The sequence below is a fragment of the Choloepus didactylus genome, chromosome 4, assembly GCF_015220235.1.
Source record: "Choloepus didactylus isolate mChoDid1 chromosome 4, mChoDid1.pri, whole genome shotgun sequence".
NCBI lineage: Eukaryota > Metazoa > Chordata > Mammalia > Pilosa > Megalonychidae > Choloepus > Choloepus didactylus.
Genome location: NC_051310.1, coordinates 138,649,080 through 138,665,497, shown reverse-complemented (window position 1 = coordinate 138,665,497; position 16,418 = coordinate 138,649,080). Strand labels below are relative to the sequence as shown.

Here is a 16,418-nt window from a genome sequence, read left to right as displayed (position 1 = left end):
CTTTGAAAACCACTGTTTTAAACACTTAGTAGACAGCAGATATGTAGAAAGAAATCTAATTAGTTCACTGGTTCATCTCCCCTTAGGGGAGGATTAGGGCATTAGTGGCCTGTCTCCATCCTCCCTGTGTTATCTTACTGCTTGGAGTAGGCTGTGAGGTTCACACAGGCCAGCAGGAAGGGTCCTGAATTTAGACGGCGCTAAACTGCCATTCATAGTCCCAAGAATTCGGCTTTCAATGCAGCAGGCTTTGACCTGGGTTATGGACCACCCCTTCAACTCCAGCATCTTCATGGCCACAGTTGTTCTTTCCACTTGGCTTGCCTGTCTTATCTCACACTCCAGGCTGCTGTTTGCCCTGTGATCTTAACAGCTTCCTGGGGCAATGGTTTATTTCACACCTTGCTCTGTACACAGGAGGTAAAAGGTAAAATATTTAAAACTGTTTTGGTTCCCAGGCATTCAGAACTTCCTGAATCTGCTGTGGTATAAACTGGATTTAAAGGAAAATGAAGAGAATAGAAAATAGGGTTCAGATGCAGTCAACTAATTAAAAAGTGACTGACTGGGATGAGGCTGGAGGGGGAGGAAAAGGCACATGGGCAGCAGCCCACCCAGGAGAAACACAATCACTAAGTGGTGATTGAGAAACACTCCCGTTTTTACCACCTTTCCCATGGTAGGGTTTCATGGAAGTAGCTTCCAGCTTTGCCAGAGAATCTTAACCTTCCTTGGGTTACAGACCTCTTTGACAGCTGTGAACTTCTAGCTCCAAGAAATACACATGTATGTACAACCAAGGTTTTGCAAGCCACTTCGGAGGGTTCACTGTCTTCTTTCCCCCAACAGAACCCACACTGGTCAGGGTAAGTCTCTGCACACACTGCTGATACAGGGAAACAATGAATTCTACAAGAATCAACTTAATGCACATTATCAAGGTAATGCTTTCTTAGTCAAAATCAGTAGTTCATTTATAGAGATGTGATCTCAACAAAAACTTGAATCCATTAGTTGTCTCAACAAAAACTTGAATCCATTAGTTGTCTTAGAGCCAAATCAAATACCCCAAGAAAACAAGCACATCAGTGAGTAGGGAGGAGTGGCCTGAGTGGGAACTGTGCACAGCATCCTAAACCTTAGCAGTGTAGACATTGCCGAGAGGCAAGGCAGCTCTGCTGTCAAGAAAGCCAGTCATAGCTCTCCCCTTTCGATGTCAACTCCCAAAAGCCCACGAAGACACAGGTGAAAATGACTGAACATCAAAACATTGGTAAATAAGTTTATTTTAAAAAGCTCTAATGTTCCACCCTGTGCTTGGTCCTTGGATTGAAGGAGATACAGGGGTAAAAAGTCAGACTGCAGTCCAGTGAGTCCTATCTTATCTGTTGTGCCTTTTGAGGAGACGGCAGTCCAGCTGGTGGTAAAATGTAGACTCCCAAATTTATGTTTTAATTTCCCTTGTAAGTTAAGGAGGTTGTTTGCCTCTTGCCATGATTTCCCCAAACCACAAAGCTTTAAGACATGCTGGGATAGCAGCATCATTTCATTTCATATCCAAGCCACGAACACCAACTCTTCTGCTCCAGGACTGAAGTTCTGGGCCTTTTTGGCGGGACACTGGTGGGGCCTACAGTTGTTGGTAGGATGCCAAGCAGCCACACACCCCCTTCACCTCTGAGCAGGAAGTCTGATGACAGATGCAGCTACTTCCTAATGTACCCTTAGGGAGAGGGCAACCAGCAAGGATCAGAAGTGGGCACTTCGGTTGCACTGGGCTCTTGGCATGGACCCAGGGTTCTGGTGAAACACCCATGGCAGGGCCTCGTCTCAGCCCTAGCTCTGGGCCAGCAGAGTCCCCCGGTTTGGCTGCACCAGCTCGCACGCTCTTAGCTGGGGTTGGGGCATGTGGGACTCGGCTAGGAACAGGTTGAACAGTGTTGCTAATTCTTCAGAGAAATCCTGGAATGAGAGTAAGATGATGATAGAGATGGCAGACATTTAATTCTGGATGGTTCCTCCCGCTTTCCTAATGAAGAGCAATCCTAAATATCTAATCCTGGATAACCAGTGAGTAGACAACTTAGCTATATTATTTTTTCCCTGACTGCTTCTGCATGGAAATGGACTTGAAACCAGATCATTTTATGCAAGTTATGTCATCTTAATACAAGCCCTGTGATGTATAAATTGCTCTTTTATGAATGAAGAAACTGAGATTAACTACTTTACCCCAATCACAAAAGCATTATATTACTTAATGCTCACCCTGCCATGCTGCCTGCCTTCCCTCTGCCCTTCCTCCACTGACGTAGTCCGTCATACACAGTAACTACTGAACTGTAAAGGCCCCAACCCTAACACCCACTTGACAAAAATCTACTTAGCTTTAGAAGGACTCTAAGAATACCAGACCCCATCATTTGCCTGCATGTAGGACCCACGTAAGAAGAGATGAGGACTCCTTACCTCTGGCCACTGGGCCTTATGGAGGCTGCCCAGGCAAGCCTCTATCTCCATCTGTCCCATCAGACTTCTCTCTACCAGCTCCCGGAGCAAGAACAGGAGCAGGTCCCACTGCAAAAGCACACCGGGGAGAATGTCATGGTTGCCAGAAGAACGGCACAGTGACCATGATTCATACAGATTGAGGAAAGACCCGAGAAACAAGACAATCACAGGCGTCAGAAAAGAGGGAGTTAAAGGAAACAAAGAAGGTCATAAAATACTGGGGTAGGAACATGCCTGGTTCCTCTTCCACCCAACCGAATGACTCACCTCCCTTGGCCGAGTATCTGCCAGAAGCCCCACATTTCTCGGGCTCAGCAGCAGCTGTAGCGGAACTGGCACCTGAAAGTCTTCCTTCCAGAGGGAGAGCAGCATGTAGAGAAGCCTTCGAGTCTGCCCTTTTTCCAGCCTGTGCTGTGCAGGGGGCCCGAGGACAGGGATTTGGTCTGCAACTATGAGAAGAGAGAAAAACTAGGCTTTAAGAAATGGAGGCAGGGATGAAAAGGAGCAGAAGAGAGCTCCATGTTTCTAATCTGTGATTTGATAGGAAGGAACCATACCAAGGAGGGAAGCTAACTCCACAGTGCACTTTGCCAGATGCTGCTCAGCAGGTGGGCACAGGAACTGTTGGGGAAAAAGAAGAGCCCAGATAAGCATCACCACCGTCCTCAGAGCATTAGCCCTAAGCCAATGTCAGCTCTGGTTATTAGGCAGCAGACAAGACATAAGAAAAGCATCCTTGTGTGGCAGGATGCACGTCTCACCTGGCGGCACTGCAGTGTCTGACCCAACTGGCGTAGGAGTCGCTCCAGGTGCTCTGGGGGAACTCCTTCCTCAGGATCCCGGGGCCCCACAGCCAGAGAGAGCACATCCTGTTGAAAGCAGGAAACAGCTGAGTGAGATGACAGACCAAACTGGGCACTGGGATGCCACAGAGGATTTGGCTTGGAGCAGAGGATCAGCCAGTGGGGAGAGGCAGAAAAAAAAAAAAAGGAAGACACCTTGGGAGTTGGGATTCGAGCAGGACAGCACAACTAGGAGAAGCAATCATGTGGATGATAGAAGCGGGGCCAGCACTTGAGATATCCCTTGACTTAGGTCAAAGCTGTACTTAATCAGCTGCCAGAGGACATGCTTCTCTGTGCATCTTATCAGGAAAGTGGAGGTTCAGTAAAGAAATCCTCTGCATAGTGAGAACCAGTATCAAATAATCACTCAGCCTTTTCTTCTCCCTCCTCTATAATTAATCTGTTTTTAGTCATTCCTTCTTAATCCCTTTTTCCAACTCTGCTGTTAAGAGTAAGAAAGCACTTCTAGGAAATATGTAAATGAAAAGTCCTGGCTGTGCCCCAGTAAAACTTTACAAAAACAGGTGGTGGCTGGAGGGGGGCCAATGGGCTCTTGTTTGCTGACAGTCTGCAATTTTTTTTTTTATCATGTTACAAGAATTTTACTGCCCCTACCTTAAACAAGCATCATCTCCCATATAAAATATTTCTGAAATCGCATCTGAATACGGGGTGAGTGCCCCCTAGGAGACTTTTCTACCACACTACTATACATATGCATTCCGTCAAAATTTTTCATATTCTGTCCTTTAATCAGAGAGTTAGCAATTAGGAAAATCATTCAACTCAGCTCTGCCCTACCTAACCCCACACAATAACAAATGAAACAGAAACTAGTAGGACAATACAGAAAGGTTCTATAGGTGAGTACTGGAGCTGATTTGAGAAAGGAAGGAAACCAGAGGAGAAGGGAGAGGGAGTAGGGAAGCCAAAGGGGGGAGGGTAGCTGTGTACTTTTATCTCGGAGATGAGGTGGGAGGGGAGGGGAGCATGGTGCTCACAGGCTCGGGAGCAGCCCCTCCGCTCCCCCCGGGCAGCCAGTTCCGGACCCTGGGTGCGAAGTGTGCGGCTCACGGCTGCTTTCACCTCTCTTCTGATCAGTGCTGTTGGTCAGGAGGAGGATGGGAAAGGGATCACTGGAGCAGCCCCTCAGGGCTCGCCATGCCAATCCATGCCCTTCACTCTTTCCAGCTGGCTTTGAGGCCTATTCCCCAGCACTGTCCCCAGCTCCCTACCAGTCCACTTGTTAACAACTTGGTTCAGCCACTCATTCCCCTTTCCTAGACTTTACCTGTGATGTTGGCTGACAACCAGGTACAGGCTTTCTCTGTTGCAAGCCCCACAGCAATGTTTTCCGCACTGCTTAGAACCTGTGACACAGAACTGCAGAGTCAAAGGCCAGGGAGAGTTGGGTACGATGAAGAAGGCTCAAGCTGCTCTGGTCGTTGGGAACAGACACACTAGCATGCACCAGCCTGACACAGAGGCACACATCCAACCACGCTGTTCACCCCTCCCACCACTCCTGGCCTCTTGCTAGCCCCCAGGGACCAGCAGGCTTCCTATGTACAGCTGCAGGAGTCTCCTCTGGAAGCAGCGCCCGCACAGCATCAGGGCTCTTCTTCTGGCAGAACCTGAAAGGTGGACAAGGGAGAGGTGGTGGTCAGTGCTGTACAGAAATTTCTGCCTGGCTCACTCACGTAAATGCACCTGAGCTGGGGGTGGGGCTGCCTCAGGAAGCACTGCCAGCCCTCTGGCCCCAAGGGAAACCCAACCACCTACTGGGCAGCACTACAGACTTCCCAATTCAACTTTTGGACTTTGTGAAATCCAAAACAATCCAAAAATCCTTAAGGCAAAGATAAGAGCACACAGAGAGGAGAAAAAACAACAAAAAAATGAAAGAAGGGAAATGGAATAAAGGATATTGAGAGGGAAAAAGGACAGGAAAAGAAATAGAAGAAAGCAAAAGGGGAGACAAGAGGGCCCATGGATAGGGTGGCGTTTCTTACTCCTGCCCCAGGGCCAATGCCTGGTCCCCTTGGGGGTACAGCTGGGAACACAAGCTCTCCAACAGCTGGGCTGGCTCTCCCCCTTCCTGTCCCTGCATCACCAGCTGCTCCTGGAGAAGTGTCTCTGCCTGCCGCACCAGCTCTGCCACCAGTGTGGCCCTGCAGCAGAGACAGCAAGGTTTGGAGGTGGTTGGAAGGGTTAGATCAGGAAGGGGCTGCCAACATCAAAGAATGTTAGCAGTTTCAGCCCCATGTCCCCTCCCCCAACCCCGCTGCCCTTCCTCAGGAAGGTGTTGAGAGGACAGTGGTATGGGAATCAGACTGGGACCCTCAACCCCTCCATTTCCCACTCCTTTGACCCTGTCTTACTTGATGTGTTTGACACAGTTAGATCCGATTCTCTCCGCCACAAATTCCACAGTCCTGCGCAGGGAGGGCGGCTGGTTGTGGAAAAAGGCTTGGGCAAGCTGAGCCTGGGGAAAGGCAGGAGCAGTGCAGCGGAGGTGTCCCTCAGCCCGAGAGAGTTTTCCCGTCCCCAGGGGCAGCCACCTCCCTCTTCCCTGCAGTTACCTGTATCCCCTGGGCTGTCTGAGAAGGCTGGGCTCCTAGGCCAGTGGTTGTGGTGGGGGTGATTTTCCGCACGAAACCCCCACTCCGCCCACTGCTGCCTGATACCCACGAAGCAAGCAGTTTCCGGAGCTCTCCTGCATCAGGAAAGCCCCAATTCTTAATTGCAGCCCCTGTGCCTGTAAGCATCTTGGACTTAAGACATTTGTGGAATAAAGAGGCTTAGGCACCTGGGGAGGAGGGCCCAAGAACAGAACAACGGATTAGGGTGGTTAGGCCCATGTGGTGCCTCGGGTCCTCAGGCAGGCACAGGCCAACAAGAAGAGACCAAATACTCACTCACCAATATAGGGGCAGCAGGTATAGAGCAGCTGCTGATCCACCACAGGCATGCTGTCCTGGGGGCGAGAACAGGCCAGAGCTGTGCAGGCAGGTAGGCTTCCCGTCCTTTCCAGGATGCCCAGAGATGGGGCAGTCGGGCACAATTGTCTCCCAGCTCGTCCCTGCTGGACCTTGTGGGACAGCCCACCTCCTTTATTCCCAGGGTTCCCCACGGCCCTGGCTGGACCCCAACACATACCAATCCATGCTCAGAGGCTACTGTGTCCATGTTAAAGACACTCAGCTGACCTTCTTCCAGAAAGAACAAGTCCCCAGGGACTGTGGGAATCTGGCAAGAGATGAGGGCAATCAAAGCTCCAGTCAGCTCCTCAGAAACTCATCACACCTCCCAACCTCACGGTTCCAGGGTTTAGTGATAGATTCAAAGCAACCTTCCTCTGAAACTATGGTTAATTCCCACACTTCTTTTGAATTTTCATCCTCTGGCCCTGACCTTGTTCAGATTCAGATATTCTCCCTCGCCCCATTTCCAACCACGGTAGCCCCCACCCTCATTCTGGAACCCAAGTCTCCCAACCTGGAAAAGCCAGCCCAGGACAGCAAGCAGCAACAGCTTGTTCAGAAAACACATCTCTCCTTCACTCTCCTTTGATAAGACCAAGCTCCTAAAAGGTAAATGGAGGAATTCACTCAATTTGTGCCAAGAAAGGGAATGGAGTGAAAGAAGGCTATCAGTGAGAAAGTAATTCTCAAAAGCAGACCTAAAAGGGGCCCAGGATCTCATTCCCCATCCATATCCATACTCCCTCTCAGCTGGGCCACAGTGGAAAAAGAAAAAAACAGGACCAAGGAAAGGGGGACTGAATCCTGCTTACCTTTGAGGTTTAGGCATGGCTAACATACCATATAGAAAGTATAAACTGTTCATTTTTTTAAATTCTTTTTTATATATATATATAACATAAAACTCCCCATTTTAACCACTTTCAAGTATACAATCCAGTGATATCAATTACATTCACAATGTTGTGCCATCTCCACCACCACCATCCATTACCAAAACTTTTTCATCTCAAACAGAAACTGCCCCCATGAAGCACTAACTCCCCAGTGCCTACCCCCAGCCCTGGTCATCTTTATAACCAGCAGACCCAAGAACCCTCCTCAAGCATTTGTACCCTGTGCTCCTGTCTCTACTCACCGATGCAGATGTAGCAGGAGAGTGAAGATGCTCCGGTAATAGTCTAGCAGGGGAACGATGTGGTCAGCAAAGGAAAGGAACTCCGCCAGCCAGGGCACAGTAAGCACTGCCCGGCGAGCCCGCAGCCCCTGCCACAGCAGGGCCCGCACATCCAACACTGGAGGGACCTGGTGAGGCCAGTGCCCAATCAGTGCGCAGCCCCCAGGAGGGACGGAGAATGCCCTCTAACATGCCAGGGAAACCAATCGCCTTCAGTGCCCTGCTGCTGCACCCAGTCCGCCCCCATCCACCCCGTTCACCTGGCTCCTGAGGGCCAAAATGGAGTCCTGGAGCTCACGGGTTGGAGGTGGTTCAGGCCCCCGGTATGGCAGGAAAGCCACAAAGCCCAGGAATTTAGCCAGAAGCCTCAGGCTGAGAAGCACTACAGCAAATTGCCTCCTTTCACCCTGCAGGGTATGAAGAGAAATAAAAGGTCTAACAACACAGCTTCTACAACAATTCCAAATCTGTTAGAGTTCTTAAAAATACCCCATGCCTAACTCAGAACCCATCATTTCCCTTGCTTTGTTATCTAACCTGCCAGTCCACATCTGACTCCCCATCTTCATCCCCGGGCTCATGCTGAGGCAGGGCAAAGCTGTTGAGCTCCCGTATCTTCAAGCTCAGACTATCTATAAGATGCTGATTAAACTGGAAGCTGGAGGAGAGGGGGAGGCAAAAAAAAAAAAAAAAAAAGAACTGGAAGAAGTGAAGGAAGAACCAGAAGAGAAAAAGAGGTGCTCCAGAAAGACAGAATGTGCTACATAGAGAGGGGAGGCCAAAGAGAAATGAAAATACCTAGGTGGGTAAGAGAATGAGAGGCAAAATAGTGTCAGGAAGAGTGAGCTGGAAGGACCCCAGAGACCACTTAGTCCTATCCTGCTATATTCCATGCAAACGAGGCAGGAGAGGTGTGCCTTTCTCGGAAGACAAACCTCTCCTGGCCTCTGCCCCTCCCCCAAGACATAGGGGACCTTCACCTGCTGGCACTCAAGATGAAGTCCTTGAAGAAGCCTTGACAGCCTGGAAAGGTGGGGGGTGGACAGGGCCCCCCACTGCTCTGGGGGGCCACAAGTCGCTCCTGTAGGCGCCGCAACCGCCCCAGCTTGTCAGCTCCAAGCACACTTAAAACATCTGGGGCCTCACCCAAGACAGTGGCCCCAGCACCACAAGGGCTCTGACACATCTGGGGTTGGGGAGACGAGAAGAACCAAAAAACTAGTGAGAAAAGAATGGAATGAATAAGGCAGTAACGAACACTGATGGAATGCAAACCCTGGGTCTGGTGCTTTAGGTACCTTTTTAAGGTAAGAATTTTATATATATATATATATATATATATATTTTCTCTTTTTTTTTATGGGTGAAGTTGAAACTGCAAGGTTACAGATTTGCCTAAGGTTACTTGATGATGAAGTGACAGACCCAGGATGTGAAACTAGCTTGTCTGACTCCTAAGCCTGTGTTCTTTCTACCACAGCACAAATCAAGGGCAAGAAGGAGGGAAGAGGCCGCGTGAGGAGGGGGTCCAAGTGGACCAAGGCACGTAACAGGGCTCTCCTGCTCCTCCCTGGCCTCCTGAGTTTCAACCACCACCCAAGAAATAGAGCTCCTGTTCAAACTTTACCCCAGACCTGCCTGGCTGCCTGCCCTATCCCAAAGTGCCAGTTGTTACTTGGCTGCCTACAGTACTCAGAGATTGTGGAAGATTAATCTACTGGGGCTATTACCTGGAGAAGTTGCTTTTGGAAAAGCCGAACAAAGTGGCTATGGCTGCAGGCTGCTGAGAGCTGCCCCATCATGGCTCTGAGGAATAAGAGACAGGAATGGAATGTGAGAAAAAGAATTAAGAAGAGAAAAATCTGCAAGAAAAAGCCAGTCCTTGAGCTTGTTGGCTCTTTAGCAGGGAATTGAGCACACCTCTGCCAGAGCTGGCCTGCCAGGGAAATGGTGAAAGGTAAGGAACACTTCCTTTGAGGCAGTGCTCCCTTGAGGCCGGAGACAATCAACCAAACAACAAAGAAATCCACCCCTCAAATCTTCAGTCTACAATGAACACCAGTGAGCTTGAATGACCAACATGGAGGGCAGGACACTGGACCAGATATTCTATCTGTATCCTAGTTATCTGCCCTAATAAGTTATCAGATTTGCCTAAATTAGAAGATGGTGTGACAGGATAATATCTCTACTGAGGAAGCTAATAAATAATGAGGATACTGACTCCTCACCATGCTGCTCCCACATACCACCTGATATTTTCTGTTCTGATAGTGAAAAACCAGTTATTCATTCTGATATAGAAGCACATTTAACAGAACTTTTACCTAAAAACACTCAAGTACAATTCCCAAATGATAAAAAGTGGAAAGGCCTTACTATAATAACTGGGACAGATGATTCATATCCTTCAAGTCCCATATTACAAGATTATACTGAAGGTGCAGCTAAACAGTTAAAAAAAGCAGAAAGGCCCTTTCAACCTTCTTAGATATAAATAACATGTAATCACAGTTCTATGAAAACAGAATGGGGCTGCAGCTACTACTTTAATCATAAATAAGTTGTATATAATGTAGCAAGGTTGAATATGGTCCTAATCAAATGTATGTTTATGAATATGATGTAATGGCTAAACTACTCAGAATAAAATAAAAAAACTATATTAACAAGTTAAAGACAAGTAATAGTAATCTCTTTTCTGATTTTTAAACTTTGTATAAGTGTTATATTGCTCTTAACAGAAATCATAGCTTAATTACTGAAAATTTTATCAGTAGAGTTGTACAGGCATTCAAGTCTAAGTCTCTGATAACATGGATACCTTCCTTTGATCTTCAACCACTCATGGATCGAGACACTTCACTTTGTAAATCATTCGTGTTCATGACACATCATTTAATGTAAAAATAGAATAAATCAAGATGCTATAAATTCTCTGTAACTCAAACAAGAAGGAGCTCTCTGATCTCACGTCTAGCTGTGTCTGGAGGAGCGGGGGCTCCCAGGCTTGGTAATGTGTCAATTTTTACATTGTAAACTTGTACCTTTTACCTTAAGTGCTCCTTTTAGTAAAAATGTGTTAAAGATGAATTCTGTCTTGAGTGCTCTTTACTTTTAAACTATCGTCTGTCCTCGATTGCTGTAAAGGAGAGACTCGGCCTCCCTATATTTGTGCCTAAGAGCCTCCTCCCGAATGCCTCTTTGTTGCTCAGATGTGGCCCTCTCTCTCTAGCTAAGCCAACCTGAAAGGTGAAATCACTGCCCTCCCTGCTACGTGGGATCAGACACCTAGGGGAGTGAATCTCCCTGGCAACGTGGAATATGACTCCTGGGGAGCAATGTAGACCTGGCATCGTGGGACGGAGAACATCTTCTTGACCAAAAGGGGGATGTGAAAGGAAATGAAATAAGCTTGAGTGGCAGAGAGATTCCAAAAGGAGCCGAGAGGTCACTCTGGAGGGCACTCTTACGCACAATTTAGACAACCCTTTTTAGGTTCTAAAGAATTGGGGTAGCTGGTGGTGGATACCTGAAACTATCAAACTACAACCCAGAACCCATGAATCTCGAAGACAACTGTATAAAAATGTAGCTTATGAGGGGTGACAATGGGATTGGGAAAGCCATAAGGACCACACTCCACTTTGTCTAGTTTATGGATGGATGAGTAGAAAAATAGGGGAAGGAAACAAACAGACAAAGGTACCCAGTGTTCTTTTTTACTTCAATTGCTCTTTTTCACTCTAATTATTATTCTTGTTATTTTTGTGTGTGTGCTAATGAAGGTGTCAGGGATTGATTTAGGTGATGAATGTACAACTATGTAATGGTACTGTAAACAATCGAAAGTACGATTTGTTTTGTATGACTGCGTGGTATGTGAATATATCTCAATAAAATGAAGATTAAAAAAAAAAAGAAAAATAGGGGAAGGAAACAAACAAACAGACAAAGGTACCCAGTGTTCTTTTTTACTTTAATTGCTCTTTTTCACTTTAATTATTATTCTTGTTATTTTTGTGTGTGTGCTAATGAAGGTGTCAGGGATTGATTTAGGTGATGAATGTACAACTATGTAATGGTACTGTGAACAATCGAATGTACGATTTGTTTTGTATGACTGCATGGTATGTGAATACATCTCAATAAAACAAAGATTTAAAAAAAAATTTAAAAAATCAAAAAAAAATTAATAAATAAAAAAATAAAAAACAAAAAAACAAAAAAACAAAAACAAAACTATTGTCTGTCCCTAAACTCTTAATTGAGTGGGAGGTTATTTGATAAAACCCAAACTCACTGAATCATGACTGAATCATGATTAGGCTCAGGCCTTTGCTACCAGAGATCATAGGTTTGAGGTGTAAAGAGATGAACCCATGACAATGGAGAAAAAGTTGGAAAGGGTCTAACCAGTGACTGGGACTGTGCAAGGAGGTTTGCACTCTTCTGAGCATCTGCAATCACAGAACAAGTATGAGGCACTTCTGAGTGGAAGGAGCTAGAGATAAATCTGTCCCTCCTGAGTGGAGGCAGAGCTGGCAATAACTAGAAGATTAAGGAGGAAAGAAGAAGTGTAGGAAACACCTTCCTCCCATCAGTTACTCAAGCCCCTCTAAGCTGCTCGGAGGAGGAAGGAAGCAAGAGAGGTGGCCAGTGTGGGAGCACCCACCTGATTCTGCTCCCCAAGCCCTTTTCAAAATCCCAGCCGGGCTCCTCATGGTGATCTTCCCACTCTCGAAGCACCTCATAAAACACATCCCTGATAGACAAATAAGAATGCCTGATCAGCTGAGGCACGGCTGCCTCTACCTCATGCCCAGGAGCACCTTTCCTAGGTCACAGAACTGAGGACTATCCATAGTGTCATTCTTTAACCTCTCCAAAGTTACCCAAGTGATATAATGCTACAGACCCAGCAACAGCTACCACATGCTTCACATTCTTTTGGTGGGCCCCCTTGTCTGAGAACCCTGTGACTAAAGTCAAGCAGCTGTGAGGTGCCTGGCTAAAGCCAGGGACTCAAATCTGGGGGCAAGAAACAGAATGAAGCTAAGTGGGCCTAGTGATGGCAGGCAGGAAGGGCCTGGTGCAGCTAAAGCAACACCTGGTAGTGCCAAATTCCTAGTTTCTTTGGGAACAGCAAAGCTGCCTATTCCTGAGGAGATGTCACCTCTAACCCTCTCCCAAGGTTCCCTTTTCTTATCACCTCTGTTTTTTAAAAGTGTGAAAGGCTCGATCACTGGAGAAGTTGGCACGATTGTCAGTTTCTGGCTGAAAGGAGACAGCTTGAGCAGGGGGTGGCATCGACAGAGGGACCTAAAATATGCAGTGACATTAAAAACTGAAGCCCACAGAGGCCAGGCTCAGAAAGCATCAATCCTGCATCCCTGCCCAGAGTTAACCCACATGAAACTTAAGTGGCATGAGCTGGGTTGCCTGAATTATGGAGGTGGGGAAGGGTCAGGTCCAGGCTAAGTACAGGGTTAAGCTAGGGCCACAACCTTGGCAGCACTGCTCTCGTAGGCAGCTCGGAGGCGGCTCTGCAGAACTGGTGAGAAGCACAGCAGCCGCTCATTCTCAGCCAGCAGTTTCAAGGTCCCTTTGTCCAGGTAGGAAAGAATCCTGTGGGGACAAGGGATGTAACTGAGAATAGTACAAAGACTGCAAATAAGAAACTACACCTATACACCATGCAGAGCATATCTGGGGCATGGAGCAGGCCTGAGGCCCAGACATGTAAGGCAGGGCCAGAAGCCAAGGATCAAAGATGAGGATCAAGCCAAGGGGAAGGAAATGAGACCTTACAGAGCAAGGAGCAAGAGAGCAAGACAGGAACATTCCACATAAACCCAAAGGCCAAGTGCTGAGACCACGGGAGGCAATGTGATTCTTTTAGGGGCTAAATTCACAGCCTTGACACAAAATTAATGGTTATAGGTAGGAAAGCCCAGAGTCACTGCACCTGTGTTAAACACAGCATGCACCCCAAGTGGGCAGAGAACCACTGGACAATTGCAGTTAAGGCTCAAATGCTTCAGGTGGAGAAACTCACCGAAACTGATGCTCCAAAACCTGTACTGCAAAGAAAACACAATCATGGACACTCTGGAACAGTGGGCTTTCTAGGGAATCTGGAAGGACAGTACCACATTATCAGGAAAATTTCAGTCCCCAGATCCCATTCAAAAGGCAGCTTGCCCACCAACTTAGAGCACCTGGGCTTGGTTCAAGGTCCTTATCCTTGGCAGCCACCATCCTCCGGGCAGTAAGGAGCTGAAGGATGAAGAAGAGCTCCACGAAGAGGTTTGGTACCAGGTTCTCTGGATATAAAAGGAGACCCCAGGGTATTGGGCATCATTTGGAGCCAAGGCTCAATTCTACCTGCATTATTAATTCTCTTAAGCTGCAGTTCTACAAGTACCTACACTCCAGCTCCCTTCTCTTTCACTCACCAGCAATGCACGAGGAATAGACAAGGGCTACCAGCTCCAGGCGCTGGCGGGAAGACACTTTGGCAGGGTCAGCGGGTTCAGCTGTGAGGCTTCCTGTCCAGCTGGGCAGAGTAGATCCTGATTCTGGGGTAGGGAAGGCCAGGGTAGGTGACTGCTGCAGCTGCTTAGAGCTAAGAAGACGGAGAGATATGAGCAGTCAGTCTGGCTTCCCCTCCAGTCACAGTCAGGTCTCTCCAGAGAAGTCACTGATAGCCCAGGAAACAGGCCCAGGGTCCGGGGATGGGGTGGGGTAGGGGGAGCAAAGCAATCTCAGGGAAGAGCCCGGCTGATTCCCCACAGGGAGGAAGCTGACATCCCAGGGAGCAGCAAGGCCATACCGCTCCTTCCTGAGCATCTCCCGCTCTTCCTGCAGACTTCTGCACCCTGGGGGAAGGCCAAGGCCCCAAGGTCTAGTGTCCAGGGCTGAGGGCTGGGAACTGGAGATACAGCTGATTGGGGGTGAGGTAAAGCAGGTCTTGGGCTTGGAAAGTGACCGCTCTTCGCTCACCGGAGTTGGGTTGATCCTTCGTGAAGGCTTAGTCCTGCTGAGAGTAGCCAAAGGTTTCTTTCAAACTCCTATCTTCAAATATATCTTACCACCACAACAGATCAGCCGCTTGCAAAAAACCCCTCACCACTGTAACTATCTCAACGCCAACCTCCCAGCCATCCCCACTCTCTACTCCCTGGCCCAGCCTTGGTTTATTGACTCCCCTAGGGGGGCTTTCCTGCCACCTATCTCTTAGGAGAGGGCTGATTCTCACACTGCTGGGCCGGGAAGAACCGAGCCTACGGGAGGGAACTCCTCCAGGTTGCTGAGGTTTGGTGGATCAGAGAGCGCGAGGCTGGGGCTGCTGGGACTGCCAGAGCCCCTAGGCTTCCGGCTCCCGGCCCAGGGCGGGCACTCCCCTCCAACCCCCTCCTCCGGCCCCCCGGGGCCGCGGCCTCCTCGCTCGCGGGCCGGCCCCGGGCCCCGCCGCCTGCCCCCGCGGCGAGCCAGGGAGCCTTCCGCGGCGGCGGAGCTCGAGGGCTCGGTCGGAGGAAAGAGCTGGCTGCGTGCCCCGCGGCCGCCCCGCGGCGGGGCCCCCGGCCTCCCTGGCAGGGCTGCCGAGGCGCCGGGTGCCTTGGCGGGGGTTGGGGGACCCTGTGGGAGGACGCGGCTGCTCTGCTCCCTTAGGAAATTCAGCAGGAACGGCACGAATTCCTTCCGCAGTGGCTGGAGTGAGGTCAGAGCGGCCGCCTGCTCCGGGTCTTCCTGAGGGAGAAGCAGAAGTCGAGGGGCGAGAGGGTCAGCTGCAAGGACGGGGCCGCCAGCAGCCCAGGCCGCGGGACTCGGCCAGGCTGGGACGCCCGGTCCAGAGGCCCTGAGTTGAAATTCCCTCGGCCCGGGCTGGCAGCCAGGTGCCCAAGAGGAAGGGGACCGTAAGGAGTGGTGTCTCCTGCGGGAAGCAGATTCAGGCTGGACTCAGGGGTGTGTCGGCGCTGTTACCTCCGAACTCTGGGTGTTGCGCGCGATCCACCGCACGGCAGCTGCGACCGACACCTCCGCTCGCAGCAGCGACTCCAAAACGGCCGCCATCCCGGTTGGAACGCTTTGAACAATTGCGCAGGCGCGGGCGCGCCACGGGCGGCCTGGGAAGGGCGGGGCCGGCGCGGAGGCGCGACCGTTGGGCCGCGAGGAGGGGCGGGGGCGGGGGGTTTCCCCAGGCTCAGCTCCGCTCGGCCGGGCTGTCAAGGCCACGGCTGGGTCCGCAGTGCCCGCTCACGGGCCTGGTGACGGGCGAAGGCGGCCGCCAGTCCTGGGTGAGGCCCGGCCAGAGGCAGCCGGCTGGGACCAGCGGCCGCGGCGGGGCGAAGCAGCTCTGGGTCTCCCGGAGAGACTGAGGCTGGGGAGAGCGGCCCGGCGGTGAGGGCAAACAAGTCTCCGACGTCAAGCACCAGCCCACAACATCTGTGATAAGCACATTCTTCCAAGATTCAAAGTTTTCTGGAATCAACTGTCACCACCCTAAAGGAGTAACGAAGTTAGCCTAACCTCTCATTTTGACCAGTTTTCAAACCAACAGGTTTCCCACCACTGTCAACTAAGACTTCTTAAAGGGAGGCTTTTTATTATCCCCAGCCCACCCCCCAAACCTTAAAGTGCCTGAGGCCACCCTGCACAGAGAATCCTCTGTATCTTTTTCTCCTTTACAGGTAGTAATAAGGGATTACTATTTCAGATACTGCAGTTGAGATGTCAATAGGCATATTCATGATCAGCTTCTGGGAGCTCAAGTTACTGCTTAATCTTATTTTGAAAAACATGGAGACAATGAGCACTTTGGACATTGCTGCTCATTGAGAAATCAAAGGGAAACCTGGACAAGAAAAAAGATGGCACTAACATTCCAGGTCAAACTAA

General features: G+C 49.5%; 1 protein-coding gene across 5 annotated transcripts; it reads right to left on the bottom strand.

Annotated features, from left to right (window-relative positions):
* Positions 1-1,267: 1,267 nt before the first annotated feature.
* On the bottom strand, positions 1,268-15,643 carry CDAN1 (codanin 1). 5 transcript variants are annotated; one of them, XM_037834185.1, is made up of 28 exons: positions 15,504-15,642; positions 14,779-15,269; positions 14,353-14,559; positions 13,976-14,145; positions 13,739-13,843; positions 13,576-13,654; positions 13,025-13,145; positions 12,730-12,839; positions 12,193-12,282; positions 9,248-9,323; positions 8,498-8,703; positions 8,055-8,175; positions 7,778-7,924; positions 7,479-7,645; positions 6,855-6,942; positions 6,516-6,605; positions 6,279-6,333; positions 5,939-6,072; positions 5,738-5,841; positions 5,369-5,527; positions 4,927-4,990; positions 4,648-4,726; positions 4,311-4,459; positions 3,273-3,380; positions 3,069-3,132; positions 2,779-2,960; positions 2,470-2,577; positions 1,268-1,962 (listed from the first exon to the last, which is right to left on the bottom strand). In XM_037834185.1, exons 1-28 carry the CDS (start codon positions 15,591-15,593, stop codon positions 1,837-1,839), a joined length of 3,690 nt encoding a protein of 1,229 aa, XP_037690113.1. In that variant the 5' UTR covers positions 15,594-15,642; the 3' UTR covers positions 1,268-1,836. The 5 variants fall into 5 exon arrangements, 4 of the variants coding, with proteins under 4 accessions (XP_037690113.1, XP_037690114.1, XP_037690115.1 ...); XM_037834186.1 differs by having other exon boundaries at positions 1,825-1,962; positions 14,353-14,556; XM_037834187.1 differs by lacking the exons at positions 1,268-1,962; positions 2,470-2,577 and having other exon boundaries at positions 2,823-2,960; positions 4,358-4,459; positions 4,887-4,990; positions 15,504-15,643.
* Between the last annotated feature and the right edge of the window lie 775 nt (positions 15,644-16,418).